The sequence below is a fragment of the Cornus florida genome, unplaced genomic scaffold, assembly GCF_030987335.1.
Source record: "Cornus florida cultivar Cherokee Brave unplaced genomic scaffold, ASM3098733v1 CherokeeBrave_3.0.0_Hap2_Chr04, whole genome shotgun sequence".
Taxonomy (NCBI): Eukaryota; Viridiplantae; Streptophyta; class Magnoliopsida; order Cornales; family Cornaceae; genus Cornus; species Cornus florida.
Window position 1 is genome coordinate 2,950,514 of NW_026775574.1, and position 17,246 is coordinate 2,967,759.

The following is a 17,246-nucleotide window of genomic DNA, read 5'->3' on the forward strand; positions in this document are numbered from 1 at the left end:
GTTAAATTGATCTTAATTGGTTTTAAAGGGTCCTAAACATTAAATAGGGACTAGGTAGGAGTTTAAATAAATTTTAAATAAACTTGATTATAATGATGCATGCTATTTAAATGTTTTAAATAAATGAATGGATTTAATCTTTTAAATTGTTCTAATAATTGAGATTAAATATTCAGCATGAATTGAAATGGGAGAATGCTTACTTGGTTGTAAAATAATTATCAGCATATTTAAGATTCAGTTTGTGTAGGATACAGGATGTAGGATGCTTAAAGAAGTTTATAAGTTATTCTTATTTTGTGATAGCATGATATTCTATTATTATATTAATTTTTGGATTATATGATGTATTATTTTATTTGTTACATCAATTGTTGGATTGTGTGGTTTAATGCACTGGTATGGGATGGTGACATTTTAGGGACAGATTAACTTATCAGTTAAGTCCTACTTATTTTGTATAAGGGAATGGATTAACTAAAATGTTAAGTCCTTTTTATATTCAAGTCAGGTCAGCTTAACAAGTTGAATGACTTATAAAGGATTACTTTATACTGGATAGGATGGATTATATATATATATGCCATGATATGAGCTTGAGCCTCAGGATTAGTGGTTAGGGTGCGTATATTACCAGGGATGTGTAGCTAAATATAGTGTTGTTGTGTGCCCTGATAGGTCTAGGTACTCATGTCCACTATATGTACATTTTGCATGTTGCCTACTATTCAGGTTGAGGCAACCCTATTGTCTAGTGAGGTTCCTTTAGTGTGTATTTATATATACGGACTACTAATTATTGTTGGACTGACTAGGATGTATACGTGTATCGGATCTTTGCTTGGACTGTAGTAGAGTAGAACTTGTTTGTGAGCCTGACTCACCATTATTTTTAAGGTGTTCTTCAGGTGTTGAGGATTGCTCGTGTTGAGCAGGGATTAGTCTACTTCACTCTTCCGAGTCTACTTAGGAGATTCATTTATGTTTCATCTTTTAGATGTTGACAGTCATTATGGTTACTTATTCAATTGTTATTTTGTTAGGGGTCTACATAGTATGGATTCCTGTATTGTATTGGAAAATTGATTGTATCAGAATATTTTATTATTTAATGAAAATTTATTCTGAAGATTTATTGGATTATCATTTTAGTGTTCATTTCAGCATCTTCATTTTTTTTTTTTTGAGCCTCTTGTATTCTGTGTTCGATTATTGCCGATTTGTTTTTGATATCCTCGGGTATTCGGGCGTGGGCCTGGCTAACCTGCATTCAGAAATCTGGGGGTATCACATCACCCTTTAACAATGGACGCAGATTAATACGAGCTTCACCCTGCTTACGCTTTAACAAGGGAAGTAGGTTACTATAAGCTTCACCCAGCTCACCCTTTCACAAAGGAAGTAGATTACTAGGAGCTTCACCCAGCTCACCCTTTAACAAGGGAAGTAGATTACTATGAGCTTCACCCAGCTCACCCTTTAACAAGGGAAGTAGATTACTATGAGCTTCACCAAGCTCACCCTTTAACAAGGGAAGTGGATTACTATGAGTTTCACCCAGCTCACCCTTTAACAAGGGAAGTGGATTATTATGAGCTTCACCCAGCTCACCCTTTAACAAGGGAAGTGGATTACTATGAGCTTCACCCAGCTCACCCTTTAACAAGGGAAGTGGATTACTATGAGTTTCACCCAGCTCATCTTTTAACAAGGGAAGTGGATTACTACGAGCTTCACCCAGCTCACCCTTTAACAAGGGAAGCAGATTACTACGAGCTTTACCCAGCTCACCCTTTAACAAGGGAAGTAGATTACTACGAGCTTTACTCAGCTCACTCTTTAACAAGGAAAGTAGATTAGTATGAATGTCACTTAGCTCATCCATTTAACATGAATATCTTAACATATCAAAATGATAATGAATTATTTGAAACAACTGATCTAAGTAGGGAATACTTTATTAAAAGTAAAGTTGATAACAAGGTTATTGAAGACACTTATTTGTAGAGAATAAAACAATTATTGAAACTAGAAGTATGAGCAAAAGCAAATAATAAACTTAGATTAAATTGAAATTGTTTATTGATAATATTTCTTCAGATGCTCAACATTCCATGGGTGAGGCGGTGGCTTTCCCTCTAAGTCCTCCAACCAGTATGTTTCTGGTCTCTGACATCGCGTAACTTTATAAGGCCCTTCCCATTTAGGACCTAGTTTCTCTATGGTTGAATCCTTGGTTGCTTGAGTAACTTTACGGAGTACTAAATCTCTTACTGAGAACCTCCTAGGCTTGACCCGAGCATTGTAATACTTGGAGACCTTCTGTTAATAGGCAGCCATCCTAATCTGGGCTTGGTCTCTCCTTTCTAAGATCAGGACCAAGCTTGCTTCAAACTCCCTTTCGTTCTGCTTGGGCTCGTAGTGCTCTGTCCTAAAGCTTGTTAGGCCAATCTCTATAGGGACTATTGCCTCATTTCCAAATGCTAAAAGAAAAGGGGTTTGCCTGTGGGAGTCTTTACAGTAGTACGGTAAGCCCATAATACACTTGGCGGCTGTTCAGGCCATTGTCCCTTTGAAGCGTCGAGTCGAGTCTTGATCATTTGAAGGATTGTTCTGTTAGTGACTTCGGCCTGTCCATTCGCCTGGGGATGTCCTGGCGATGAGAAATGAATTTGAATGCCGAGTTCAGAAAAAAAAAAATTTTGAAGTGAGAGTTGTCGAACTATTTTACATTGTCTGTGACAATCACTCTAGGAATCCCAAATCTGCAAACTATTGATTTCCACATGAAGTTCCTTATATTGTTCTTTGTGATCTTGACCAGAGGCTTAGCGTTTACCCATTTAGTGAAGTAATCAACCATAACAATATCATACTTAGTCTGCCCTTTACCCTTGACAAGAAGGCCTATCAAGTTCATTCCTCATTGAGCAAATGGCCATGGTCCTGACATAGGAGTCATCTTCTCTGACGGTTGTCTCGGGATGTTGGCAAATCGTTGACACTTGTCGCACTTTTTAATGAAGTTAAGTGCATCTTTCTGCATGGTAGGCCAATAATATCCTTGTCGGATGGCCTTGTTGGCAAGTGACCTACCCCCAACATGGTTTCCACAAACTCCTGGGTGGATCTCCTTCAAGATGTAGTCAGCTTCCTCACTAGAAAAACATCGTAAATACGGCATGGAAAAGCTTTTCTTGTAGAGCACGCCTTTTATAAGCGTATACCTAGCTACCCGCATCTGGACCTTTCGAGCTTCTGTTCAGTCTGTTGGTAACACCCCATCCTTGATATATCTGAATATACGATCTGCCCATTCCACACTCAGTACTGCTTGTTGCACTTCAATTTGTCTCTCCTGAGATATAAATGGTTCGTCCAAATATTCTAGTGATATAGTATTATTGATCTCAGGTTCTAATGCGGTAGCTAGCCGAGCTAAGGCGTTTGCATTCCCTTTCTCTTCTCTTGGTATTTAATGAATTGAGAATCTCTGGAAGTGATTCTTTAATTCCTCTACCTTCTGTAGGTAACTTTCATCTTCTCATCCCTTGCCTTATATTCCGCTCGAACCTATCCAGCGACCAACTGGAAGTCGGTGTACACCTTTAATTGCTCAACCCTTAGGGCACTTGCCATATTTAATCCTGCTATCAAGGCTTCGTACTCTGCCTTGTTGTTGGTTGCTTTGAAACCAAACCGAAGTGCGTACTGTATACTTTCTCCCTCTGAAGAGACAAGAACAAGCCTAGCTCTGCTAGCCTGAGCATTAGATGACCCATCCATGAACAATGTCTAGATTACTTCTGGGCCATCTGCTCGTTTGAACTTGGTTCTGTCAGAAGTTGGGGTTGCTTCTCCTTTTCTGGAGGGGTAAATTCAGCTAAGAAATCAGCAAACACTTGGGCCTTTATTGTTGTTTTTGGCTTGTACTGAATGTCAAACTCTTCTAACTCTACTGACCACTTCATCAATCGACCAGAGTTTTTTGGCTTGTGTAGGACCTGTCGGAGGGGTTGATATGTTAGCACCACTATCGTATGCGCTTAGAAATATAATCTCTGCTTCCTGACGGACAATTGAAGTAAATGCCAACTGTTCCATCCTTAGATAATTTTCCTCTGCACCCCTGAGTGCTCTGCTCATGAAGTACACTGGCTTTTGGACCCCTTCTTCTTCTCGTATCAGAGCTGAACTGACAACTGTTGTGGAGACCGCAAGGTATATGTATAGTTCTTCTCCTAGTATGGTTCGAGACAGTAGTGGGGGAGAACTAAGGTATTGCTTTAGTTTTTTGAATGCCTGCTCACATTTTGGGGTCCATTCAAAAGCCTTCTTTAGCACACGAAATAAAGGTAGGCATCTGGCAGTTGACCGAGAGATTAGCTTACTCAAGGCAGCAATCTTCTCTGTTAGTCATTGTAGATCATTGGTTGATCTTGGTGATCTCATGTCAATGACTGCTCGGATCTTTTCTGGATTGGCCTTAATTCCTCTTCTGCTGACCATATATCCTAAGAACTTTCCTAAGGAAACCCTAAAGGTACACTTACTAGGGTTAAGTTTCATCTTATGCCTCCTAAGCACCTCGAAGGTCTCCCGTAGTTCAGTCAAGTGGTTTTCAGTTTTTAAACTTTTCACCAACATGTCATTAACATATACCTCTATGTTTCTACCAATTTGATGCTTAAACATTGTATTCACCAGCCTCTGGTATGTGGCACCAGTGTTCTTGAGCCCAAAAGACATTACTTTATAACAGTACAAACCTCTATCAGTGATGAAGGCCATTTTTTTCTCTATCTGAGGTGTACATAGATATTTGGTTGTATCCAGAATATGCATCCATGAAACTTAGTAGTTCGTGTCCAGCCGTTCCCTCAACGAGCATATTGATTCTTAGGAGAGGAAAGCTGTCCTTCGGGAAAGCTTTGTTAAGTTCAGTGAAATCCACACATAGCATCCACTTTTCACTTGCCTTCTTCACTAGGACCACGTTTACCAGCCAGTCGGGGTAGCACACCTCTTGAATAAAATTGGCTTTTAAGAGCTTTTCCATTTTTTCTGATATAGCCTGATTCCTCTCTGGAGCAAAAGTCCTCCTCTTTTGTCTGGCAGGTTTAAAGTTAGGATTTACATTTAGGCAGTGCTCCATGATAGCTGGGTCTATACTTGGCATGTCTTCATGCGCCCATGCAAATACGTCTCGATTCTTCTTGAGAAATTAAGTAAGTTTATCTTTGACACCTGGGGGGAATAAAGACCATATACTCACTTTTTTCACGGGTACATCATCACCATGGCTGACCTCTTCTAACTTCTCTGTAGGTTCTGCTTTATGACAGTCTTGCCTATCTCTCACTTCCAGCCCTTCAATCATAAGTGCCTCTTGCGGTTTTGTTTTTCTAAGAGAGGCAATGTAACATTCTAGAGCCATTGTTTGGTCCCCTCTTAGTTCTCATATTCAGTTGGGAAACTCATCAGGAGATGGTAAATGGAACTGATTGTTTTTATGGCATTCAGGGTTGTCCTCCCTAGGATAATGTTGTATAATGATGGGCAATCCACCACTAGAAAGTCCACTATCAAAGTGACCTACTTTGGATTGGCTCCTGCAGTGACTAGAAGGGTAACTGCCCCCAGTGGATATACTTTGTCACTTGAAAATCCCACCAGTGGTGACTTAATGGGTCGGAGCTTCTCTCGGCCGATTTTTAATTTGTCGAACACCCTAAGAAATAGTATGTCAGCTGAGCTGCCATTGTCAATCAGTATTCGTCAAACAGTGAAATTAGCGATGACCATGGAAATTACCAGAGGGTCATTATGGGGTTGGTGAATTCCCTTGTCATCTTCTTCAGAAAAGGTTATGAACGATTCCTCAACTCACGGTAATTTTGTTGGAGGAATTGTCACTCCAACTTCACTCACCTTTGAAAAACTCCAAATTCTCCTGGCATGAGCCCTCTGAGCCGAACTCATCTCGCCACCACCAGCGAAGCCACCCGATATAACTCTGATCTCACCTATTGGTTGGTGTTGAGGAGGGGGATCATCTAGGCCCTCTCGGGCTCAGTTGGAGCCTCCTCTTCCATTCCTAGTCGTGAATCTGGGTAAATGACCCTTACGAACAAGGTTCTTGATCTGGTTTTTGAGATTGAAACAATCTTTTGTGTTATGTCCATGGTCTTGGTGGAACCTACAATATTTATCTCAAGACCTCTTTGTTGGATCAGCTTTTAACTTTAGTGGCCATTTCAATGATGTGTCATCTTGAATCTGTAGAAAGACCTGCTCTACAGATGTGTTTAGGGGGGTGTATTTATTATACCTGCCTAGGCTTTCTGGATGGCGAGACGATCTGTCAGCCTTACTACTTGAGAATTTCTTGTACTTCGATTCCTTTTCCTCCCTAGTGCTAGGTGCTGGCCTCTTTTTATCCGACCTTTTATCTTCACCATCTTTGTTTTTTCATGCATTCATAGCATCCTCAGTGTTCATATGCTTCCGCGCTCTAACCATCAACTCTGTCATGCTCGTAGGGGCTTCCTTTGACAAGGAGAACATGAACTTAGAGGTCTGTAGTCCTCCCATAAAGGCTGTGAGGGCAACCTTGTTGTCCACCTCTTCTACCTGTATCATTTCAATGTTAAAATGACTTATGTAATCACGAAGAGGCTCTCCTTTCTGCTACTTCACATTCAATAAATGCGTTGCTGGTTTCCTATGCCTCTGCCCAGCGATGAAGTGTCCTATGAATTGTTTGCTCAACTCTTCAAAGTTTTCGATAGAGTCTGGCTTTAATTTATTAAACCAAAGACGAGCCCAATCCTTTAGTATGGTAGGGAAAGCCCTGTATATAATCTCGTTCGGTACGGCTTGCAAACACATAAGAGCTTTGTAGGTCTCCAAATGGTTGAGAGGGTTCCGTGTCCCATCGAAGCTCTCAAGAGTTGGCATCTTGAATTTGCTAGGTAGAGGACAACTTATAACAGTTGGGCTAAAAGCTAGGTTGGTCTTCTGTATTATACTCACCGTCGCCTGGCCCTTCCCTTTCAATATTGCTTGCATGACGTCTTCAAACCTAACTCTCAAATCTTGCATCTGTACATCGAAATGAGTGACGTCCTCAGTCTTATCGCCAACACAAGCAGAGGTATCTCCACGGAGCCTGTTGGTATTCCGTTCAGGAGATCGATGGTGATGGCTCCTCTGTTAACCCCCTATTTGACTAAGCTCAGCGTGGTTGTCAATCCTACGGGAGTCATTGTACTTTACTGTTCCCCACCTCGTTGGGGGTGGCTAAACGTTGTAAAATCATCCAATTTTGCTGAACTAACTGGTTCATTCCCTCGTTCAAGCTTTGAACCTGTTGTTCCAATGCTGCGATGCGTTCCTAATCGTTTGGGAGGACGGGGTGTTGCCTTGTTGAATCCCCTTGATCAGAAGCCTACAACGCTTCGTCATCGTCAGCAGCCAGACCAGATTGCAATCGAAGCATGCTTTGTTTAGAGAACTAAAATCGTTCCCACAGACGGCGCCAATTGTTGATGATGGATTCTGCACAATCCGGATCTGATCTGACTTCCTGAACAAAGAGAAGAAAAGGTGATCCTATAGGCACCGGTGTGTAACCGATGGAGAAGGTTCCGACGAACAAGTCAGTGTACAAAGTAATCTCTCTGGAAAAATTAAGAAATTGAGTTAGGATCTATTGCATATCTTAAAACGTCGATTAGCCCCTTTCTTTATAGGGCTTAGGTCAGGATGTAACGTAGAGTTACGATCGTCTTAATCTTTATCGTAATCTATTGGCTTAATCCTTATCGTAATCCATAGAGCCTATTTCAATCTTATGAGCTAGCGCGTTTAATTTAACAAACTTCCCCTATCCACGGGTATTTAAATTATACATCCATCATAGGGTTTGTTATATTTTGAATTTAAGGACTTGTTTGGACAAGTCCCATTGTACTTCCTTTTTATTTTCCTTTTATGAAGCCTCTTTTGGGCTGTCTTTGTAAGGACTGGATCGCTCTCTGTGGCCCGTATGGATTCGGGCCTCTAATGCTGGACTTGGGTATGCCCCAATTACTTTTGTAAATTCTTTTCTGTATACATACTCAATTCTTAATTACCTTTAAAAAAAAAAAAATTGTAGGACAAAAAGAAGAAAGAAACTACTGCTGATTGGACATTAAAGAAAAAAGAAGGAAGAAGAATCATCTATTTTCATTCGGACCTGCAATGTCTTACCATGATAACCTAGATCGATAAAGATAGTAATTTTTTTTTCTTTTCCCAAGACAAAGATAGTAAGTTATTGTACCTTTAAATGGTCTCATATACCTCAAATGTTCATAATTTTTAGTATGTACTTGGTAGAAGGCACATGAGCCAACACTCTTGTTACCAGAACTCTCTTAATAGAATTATTCCTTCGTAATATACACACAATTAGATATGTGTATATATAGAAGTTACTCTTAATTTGGTTGCGAAGAGTATAAAGATAACTTTAAAAAAAAAAAAAAAAAAAGCTTATTTGACTTGTATAAATCTTTTCTTAATTTAGGAACACAAAACAATGTTGACTAGGGCTCTCTTGTGACTTGGGCACAAAAACGAAAATTGGACCACAAACGAATTTAATTTACTAGTCCACAATCAATTCCTTGTGATTTAACAAACAAGTATAAGTAGATCATGCAAAATTGGGCCTCCTGACCATACATAACATAACCACTACTATCGAGTTTTATTATTTTTTTATTTATGACAATACTCTATAACAAATTAATCGTAAAATATAATAATTCAGCATCGCTCACGCTTTCTGTTTCTACTTTAACATTGGAAACTGAACAAATCCAAAATGAAGAGAATTTTGCCACTATAATTAGCAGCCCAGTTAAGCAAACATTTCACATTCATGATCTACTCATTCCTCCTCCAAACACCGGCGGCAATTCCATTCCACGATTTTGTCTCTCCGCGTTTCCTTGCCATCCTAAACATCAAGAAAAGGCAATATACCCATCAACAATAATCCATGAAATTAAAAATATATCTAACTACAAATGTATATAGAGAGAGAGATTATATATATATATATATATATATATATATATATATATATATATACCAATGGTCATGTCGACTCCGCGGTTTTTGAGCTCGCGGTACTCTTGGCACAAGGCGCAAGACTCGCAGCAGCAGTGAACCAAGCAATCTCCACAGGGGTTTTCTTGCAGCATGTATTGGTGCCTCATTTTAGAACGGTAGCAGCATGAGAAACAGCACGCACAACCAGTCACAACTGCTATTAGCGTGTAAATCGCCCCACTCACGGCACAAGCTGCACACAAAACGTCACCCACCACATCAAGGTTAATATCAAACTTCTACATATAATATATATATATATAACATGCATATAAATGTATTACTCCCTTGGTTTCATAAAAAAATGTTATGTTTGGAGAGTCGTGCATATAAAAATTATCATGTTCACGATTTCTCAAACATAACCCTTTTTTTTTTTTTTTATGAGAAGGAGGAAGTATGGGCCAAGCTGCACACACCATTTGTTATTGTAGCTACTACTTACATGTTGAACCTCTGTCCACAATCTCTGCAACCCGTCCAAAAGTAACACATGGACACCAGCATGTCATGCAACCTGTAAAAGGACAAAAGTCAAATAGACTATATAAATATATATATATATTTATATATATATGAGCTTTAATCTCTTAAGACGGCACGTGTCATTCACGCCCCGCCTTGACTAGCAAGGTATTGAGAAGAAGAAGGCTTACAGTTCGGGACATCGTCGAAGCAGTCACAGAGACCGGTGGACCAAGGAACCTCGCTTTTGGGTTGATGGTGAATTGGTGCGTGTGTGTTGTTTGAATAGAAATGGTCAGTCGAGCTCACCGGAACACCGGTTGCCATGGGTTGATTAACACCGACGTAAAGTGGTGCTGACGGTGGCGGAGAAGAAGAGAATTTCTGAAAGTCATTTGGGTTGGAGGATTTCATGATGATTCTGCTGGGCAAAGAGGAGGAATAGAAAGAAAGAGAGAGAAACTGTCTGGGGGATAAATTAAGATAGAGATACTTTTGGGATACATGTATAGAGTTTGTGTCTTTATAATATATATAGGAAGTGTCAATGTTGTCAAGTCAAAGGAATTATATGTATAAAAATATTGTTAAAAAGAAAAATATAACGTAAACAAGTTGATATCTAGGAACAACACGGAACACCGGTATGGAAACAATGATACAATATATATATATTTTGATGTAATCTAGGTAGTGTCTTTATATATATATGTATTACGTTATATTTTTCTTTTTAACAATATTTTTATACATATAATATATTTATATATATATATATATATATATATCTATGTAACAGATTTTACTTATTTTATGCATATAATCATTGCTGAGATCATTAATTTGAAGCTGAGAGTTAGTTGTTCGTTATTTTTGTTTTATTAAATTTTATATTATTTTTAATTAAATTATAATATATGTCGAATTGCATTAAGTTTCACTCTTTTTATAAAAAAATTATAAAATCATCTCATTGTGTTTTGAAAAACATGTCCACGGACCCAACCATGTATAATAAAAAAATAAAATAATCAAATTGGTTTATTGGAATGAGGAATTTATAATAGTTCAAGTTTTAGGAATGAAAAATATGACTTCTATTAAATAACGTACCTTTATTAAATTGATGACTTGGTGAAGGGTGGTAGCAGTCCATTCTATTTATTCAATTTGTATTGAAATATATTAAAAAAACAAACAAAAAAACAGACAATGCTATATATGCTAAGGACTTTAATCGAAGTTCTTATATCTAACGTTTTATCTAAATGTAATTGTTTCTGCAGAAGACTTCTTAAAGTTTAAAACAAAATTTTTAAGTCCGTCAATTAAAAAAAAAATATATGTATAATAATTACTGTGCATATATTAGGAAAAATATTAGGAAGGAGTCGATGTTGATTGTTGACAAGTCAAGCGGCCTCATGGTCCATCACAACATTTACAGGAAACTTTCCTCACCGCGTGGTGGCAGCCAAAGCCTCAGCAGGGTGGGACTTTGTCGTTGTTGCGTGTCAGTGTCTAATTTTTACTAGTATATTGTTATTTGACTATGAGTTAGCGAGTATTAAAGTAACAAATTGTTTACTAAGAACTTTTTGACCCAAATAAATGATGAAGGTTCTTTAGTCTTCAAATGAGAATGGTGCGTGTATCTTAATCTTGTCAAAAAATATTAAAAAAAAAAAAAAAAAAAACTATTTCGGACTCCAAAGTTTTGAAAGAGAGAGAGAGATAGATTTTGAACAACAATAATACATAGTAAAGGTATTTTTAAAATTTTAATAAAATTATAAATAATTTGGAAAAAAAAAAAAAAAATAGTAAGGACGGTTTTTTTCCACTAAACTCTTAATACGTCAGTCACAAGTTTTGGTAATAAAAGCAAGTATAATTAGGAACGGACCTATGTATGCATTAGTGGGGTAATTGCCTCAACTGATTATTATTAAAAAAAAATTAGTATTATACTTTTTTTAATTTTCTGTTTTGTATTATATACCTATAAAATTTTACTATTGTCCCTCTCACTCACATAACTTCTCCCATAACGATCAACTTCTCCCATAATGACATAAATCATTTATTAAATGAGTCATTTTCCTTTGCTGAAATCCAATACATAAATAAAAAATGCAATGTTTTGGTAAATATATATATATATTTTTGGATCGAATTATTACATGTCCCAATTGATTCAACAACTATTGGATCATTAGATTTATAGTGTTATTAGTCTAGGGTTTATTTTTTTAACCATAGAGATTCTTTCGGGAGCAATATGTGCTAATGAGGCATAGGGATCATATTGGAATTCGGGACGTACCCATAGGAAACTTGGGCATTTATTACTTGGACTATATTTGCGATTTACTTACATACTCAAAAAAATAAAAATTTACAGGGTGCAAATTCTGTAATTTTGGATTCTATAGGCTCTCTTATAATTTGGATATGCTATTTTGGAGTCAATCAATAGGAATAGGGCTGCATAGTTATGGTTCATTTACATTATCGTCTAGTACGTTGAATTCAAGAAGAGCCGTGACGAATACAAATAGAGTACAGTGTATATAAAAAACTTTGTGTAAGCCGGCGAGAATCATTTGAATCAAGTAGTGTAGTGATTCACATGGTTCTCACAAACACCAAATATATATGGTTAAAATTAAAGGCCATTTTTCATCATTTCTTCACATGTACCTGCAGTAGCATTCAAGTAATGCTCTTTGATTTCACTTGTTTCAGCATGTGCTTTATAAATTGCTTATGCATAAAATAAGAAATGGTCTCTCCAACGCATAAATGGTTGGGAGGTCACGTTCTCATCATCTTTGGTAAAATCAAGTTCACCGTGTAGACATTCATAAATTGCTCTATCGTAGTTTTTAGCGGATAACCCCAACAGGAGACGACCATACTTCTTCAATCTAACTCTCTCAACTTAATTAGATGCCATGAGGCGGGCCTTGGAAAGTTTTAGCATAAGCAGTAGGAATTCTTAGATGTTCGAGACGTAGAACACGCAGGGCTTTGAACCCTAATACATTACCCACAATGGAAGTAAACATATTAGTAACAAAACTTAACCCAAATACATTACCCACAATGGAAGTAAACATATTAGTAACAAAACTTTCTTAAAAAAGGTCTAAGGGGTAAGCTCCATAAGCAATATATTGATTTTCTTCTCCAACAACGGGCCCGATATGGTAGCATCGCCCTTTGTAACAACCAAGGCTAGTAAGTCCATCGGTCCACATAGTTGTCCATGTACCGGTAGAAGATTCGACAACTACCACGGCCCCCACTTCTTTAAGTGGAATTCCAGGTTGAGGAGTGTAATACCCCTAATTTTAAAAGGGACAGTCCTGGAATTTAATAAATTGTTTAAATAGTATTTTTATTTAATTAATTGTTTAAATTGTATTTTATGTAATCAATTGGTTAAATTGCATTTGTTTATTTCTTTGGTGTGGTTTAATTGTTTTAAATTGTTTTAGGGCATTTAATTATTTATTTGCTTTAATTTAATTATTTTATTTTATTTATCTGAATTTAGGGTTTTATGTTTTTAGTTTAGCCGACACTGTTTTAAACCTAGAATATTCAATGGGCCAAGTTATTTATGGATTATGGTTAATGTTTAAGTCTATAAATATAATCGCATGTGGGTTTAGGGTTTTAGAAAATTCAATAAAACCTATTTACGTAACAGAGTTCTACAAAGAATAGTGAGATACAGAGAGAGAAAAGAGAGGAGGTTTAGACCAAGGTTGGACCAAGAAGGAGGAAGGAGAGGTGTTTTTGGGGTTGAACCAAGGCATTGGAGGAGCAGACTTGCAGTATAGGACACGAACATAGCTTACAGAGACGGTGAATTGAAATTTCAAATCTGAAATTCAAAGGCAAGTTCTGTTCTTCTCTCTCCCGTTAATTCGTGTTCTGTGCATGACTAGTTGGACTCCAGGGATTTAATAAATGCTAAAACGGTTGTAAATAAACATAATAACATGTTTTGTGCATATAGGAATTTATGTTTAATCTCGTGAATTAATTGTTTTGCATGATCTTACTATTCTGTTTTTGTTTCCTTCTATGGGTTACGATTAAGCTTTGATGGTTGAGATTAGGGATGCGACTTGATGCCTTGTAACTAATCTGGGACTGAGTTTGAACTCTAGAACAAATTCTTAGAACATGATTTAGTTGCACTAAATTAAACTGAAATAAATTTCTGTTGGAACTTGCTTAAAATTGGACAACAGAGGTTTTGTAATCGTAGCTTTAAAGCTTGTGTTCCATGCATGTTTTAGTTGAATATCAGTGGTTTAATATGTGCCTAGGACTGAGCTTGAACTTAGAACAAAGTTTTAGAAACACCTCAGAGGCTCTGTAATCACCGGAGCTAGAGAAGATGAAGCTAGAACGGGCAAAAGGCTACTGAAGGGGATTGAGCAGGCTCTAAAAAGCCTTAGAGCCGGCTCAAAGGCAAAGGAGCCGGCTCTATCTTTGTTTGGAGCCGGCTCAATGCTAATGGAGTTGGCTCCAAGTGGAAAATTGAGCAGGCTCAATGTTTAATTTGAGCCTGTTCTCTTTTATTGCGCACATATTTGGTTTTAAGGGGTTATTTGGCTGTGCAGTGTTTTCTGAAGCCGTTTAAAAGCTACTGTGAGATGTAATTAAATGTTAGGGACTTAAATAAATGTTTAAAACATTTAATACCATAATGGTTTAAGGGTAGGAGCAATGAACAGATCAAATAATGGCTATACGTTGCACTGTTTTTGCTAGGTTTATATAACTGAAACTTGGCAAAGTTTTTATATATAATTCAATTATATATAACCCTATATTGTTACTGTGTTATAAGTATGGTAAATTAATTATATTTATCTATACTTAGTTGGATTTAAATTGACATTTAACTTGTTTAATATGTATCAATTTATTGGCTGTTTTGGAGGATTCAAATGCTATGTCTTATTCTAACTGTTTAAACGATTGGAGCATGATATTTAGGTTCTGTAGTGAATACCTAATATTGATATATGTATGAATTTATACCAATGCATATACTGGAGGATGGTTGTTGATTATATAGTGTTGTTTTAATAACTATGCTATATGGAGAATTTGTATGTACCGGTATGGGACGGTGACATAATAGGTATGGATTAGTCAAACACTAAATCCTACCTAATTTGGATTAAGGTATGGATTAACCATATAAGTTAAGTCCATCACCTACTTGTGTCATATTAATCAAATAATTGAATGACTTAATATGGTTTCAGGATGGATTTGCTTTACATTTATCAAACCACTTTTCAAATGGTTGATATTTTGTAATAGGAGGACACGGACTTTAAATATTTATTATATGTGCCATGGTATGAGCTTGAGTCTCAGGACCATGGTTAGGGTGCGTATATTGCCTAGGATGGATAGTTGGACAGAGGTGTTGTTCCCTGGTAGGTCTAGATACACATGACCACAGTATGTGCGATTTGCATGGTATCTCTATTCAGGCTGAGACAAACCTTTTTGGACTAGTGAGCGTCCTATAGTGTGTACTTATACATATATGGACTACTCTAGATATTGTTGAGTCTTTCTAGTATGTATCTGCGTATCGGATTCCTGTTTGGATTGTAGTAGATCGGGACTTGCATGTGGGCCTGACCCACCCTTATATTTTTTAGGTACTCGTCAGTTCCAGGGTTAGAGTTTGATCGTGCAGAGCAGATACAGACTTCTATTCTACCGACAACGTGGGACTTCTTTCTAGATATTAGATTTGGATTTTATCTTCAGTTTTCTTCCATGCAGTTTAGGATTTTATTAGGGGTCCACTAGAGATGGATTCCCGAGTTGTTAAACTTATGGAGTTTGGATTGTCAAGGTTTAAATATTTATATTTGAGGATTTATTTTAGTTTCTTTCAGCTTAAATTTTATCTCTTTAATCACTTTTGTATTCCGTGTTCGTTTTAAAATATTAATTGTTTGATATCCCTCGGATTTGGGCCTGGGCCTGATCAACCCGTGTCTCGGATCCGAGGGGTATCACAAGGAGTTACTCGGAATGCTGCCAAGATATCAATATCTTTGGTTTCATAGTTAGGAGTATAATAAGTCAATTTGTACTCTTTAACACCAGCTTGGAATCCAACACTTGCTTTAGTCTCTGTTTGTGGTGACATAAATCCCTCCCCATAACTCATGAATTAAGAATTCTCATAACAACAAGATCTACTCGATATAAATTAGGCGTTAATGAAACCCTTCGCAGAAATTTTTCACAAAATTAGGCTGCGTTTAGTAACGAGAATCGTTTCTTGTTTTCTGTTATCCACCTTTAAAAAGGCAAAACGAAAACAAAAATCGCGTTCAATAAAATGTTTTTGTTTTTCTATAATAGAATACGTTTTCAATTTTTGTGAAGAAAAGAGAAAATATCAAAATGATATTTCTTATGTTTTCGGCACTGTAGCGCAGAAACGTTTTAAATATTGTTACTGCACAGGTATTATTCATTTCAAATAAAATTCATATTATTTGTGTTATATACTAAGTTGCATATTAAATTTTAATAAAAATATATATTTTAAATATAGAATAAATTAAATATTGTATATTATTTTTTGTTTGATACAAATATATTTTAATATATAATATATTAAATAATAATGTAAATTATTTTTTATGACAAAATAATTTTTGACATAGAATATAATGTTATTAAATTATTAAGCAATAGATATTTTATATTATTATATATCATATCTATATTATATTATATGTAAATATCAAATTATAATTCATTTACTATATTATAACACAATATATATTTTATTACATATAAGATATATTATTTAATATTTTCTATTCATAATAAATTATCATATGCTAAATATATTATATATCACATAATAAATGTTTACATCATGTATATACATGTATTTATTTACATAATTGGTGGGAATGTTTGTCTTTGTATATCTAATTTTGTACTTATGTTGTATTGGGTATTTTTAAGATTTATAATTTTAAATTAGATTTTCTAGATTTATGGTTTTTTGATATTAATGGAAACAAGTGTCGTGCTTGAGTGGTTGGGTTACTCTCTATGTCCGAGAGTTCGTGTTTAAGTCATCTACCCTCCCCTTTAATCAATAATTCCTAAAATTCTTGCTATAAAAAAATTAAAGAACATTATGTACATTTTGTAACAAATATGTTGTATTACTAAACACAATTATTCTATTTTTTACTCAAGAAAGCAAAATCATGTTTCTACTTTCTTAAGACTGTAAAAACGGAAAACGAAAACGTTACTAATTGGTTACTAAACGCACCCTTATCTATAAATACTAATATTATCAACAAATTAGAATGCTTCATTATTAGACCATGGTATTTGATTCGTCAAATACATCATTATTATACTCTTTCGTATATATGGCGCAAACCAATTATTCTTCTTCTACCCTTTTTTTTAATTTAAAAATCATAATACCTAAGCAATAAGAAATAACCTAACTAATAAGAAATTCACTCTTGACAATGGTACATGTTGTATATGTAAATCCTAAATGTGAAAATATGCAGAAG

The 17,246-nt window shown here is 36.0% G+C and overlaps 1 protein-coding gene and 1 pseudogene across 1 annotated transcript; both read right to left on the reverse strand.

Moving 5' to 3' along the window:
• Positions 1–8,001: 8,001 nt before the first annotated feature.
• On the reverse strand, positions 8,002–10,121 carry LOC132305552 (protein PLANT CADMIUM RESISTANCE 2-like). The gene is made up of 4 exons (XM_059803182.1): positions 9,822–10,121; positions 9,611–9,682; positions 9,146–9,358; positions 8,002–9,010 (listed from the first exon to the last, which is right to left on the reverse strand). The coding sequence occupies exons 1-4, from the start codon at positions 10,042–10,044 to the stop codon at positions 8,931–8,933; spliced, it is 588 nt and encodes a 195-aa protein (XP_059659165.1). The 5' UTR covers positions 10,045–10,121; the 3' UTR covers positions 8,002–8,930.
• Positions 10,122–12,298: 2,177 nt separating this feature from the next.
• Positions 12,299–15,856, reverse strand: LOC132304617 (ribulose bisphosphate carboxylase large chain-like; annotated as a pseudogene).
• Positions 15,857–17,246: the final 1,390 nt, after the last annotated feature.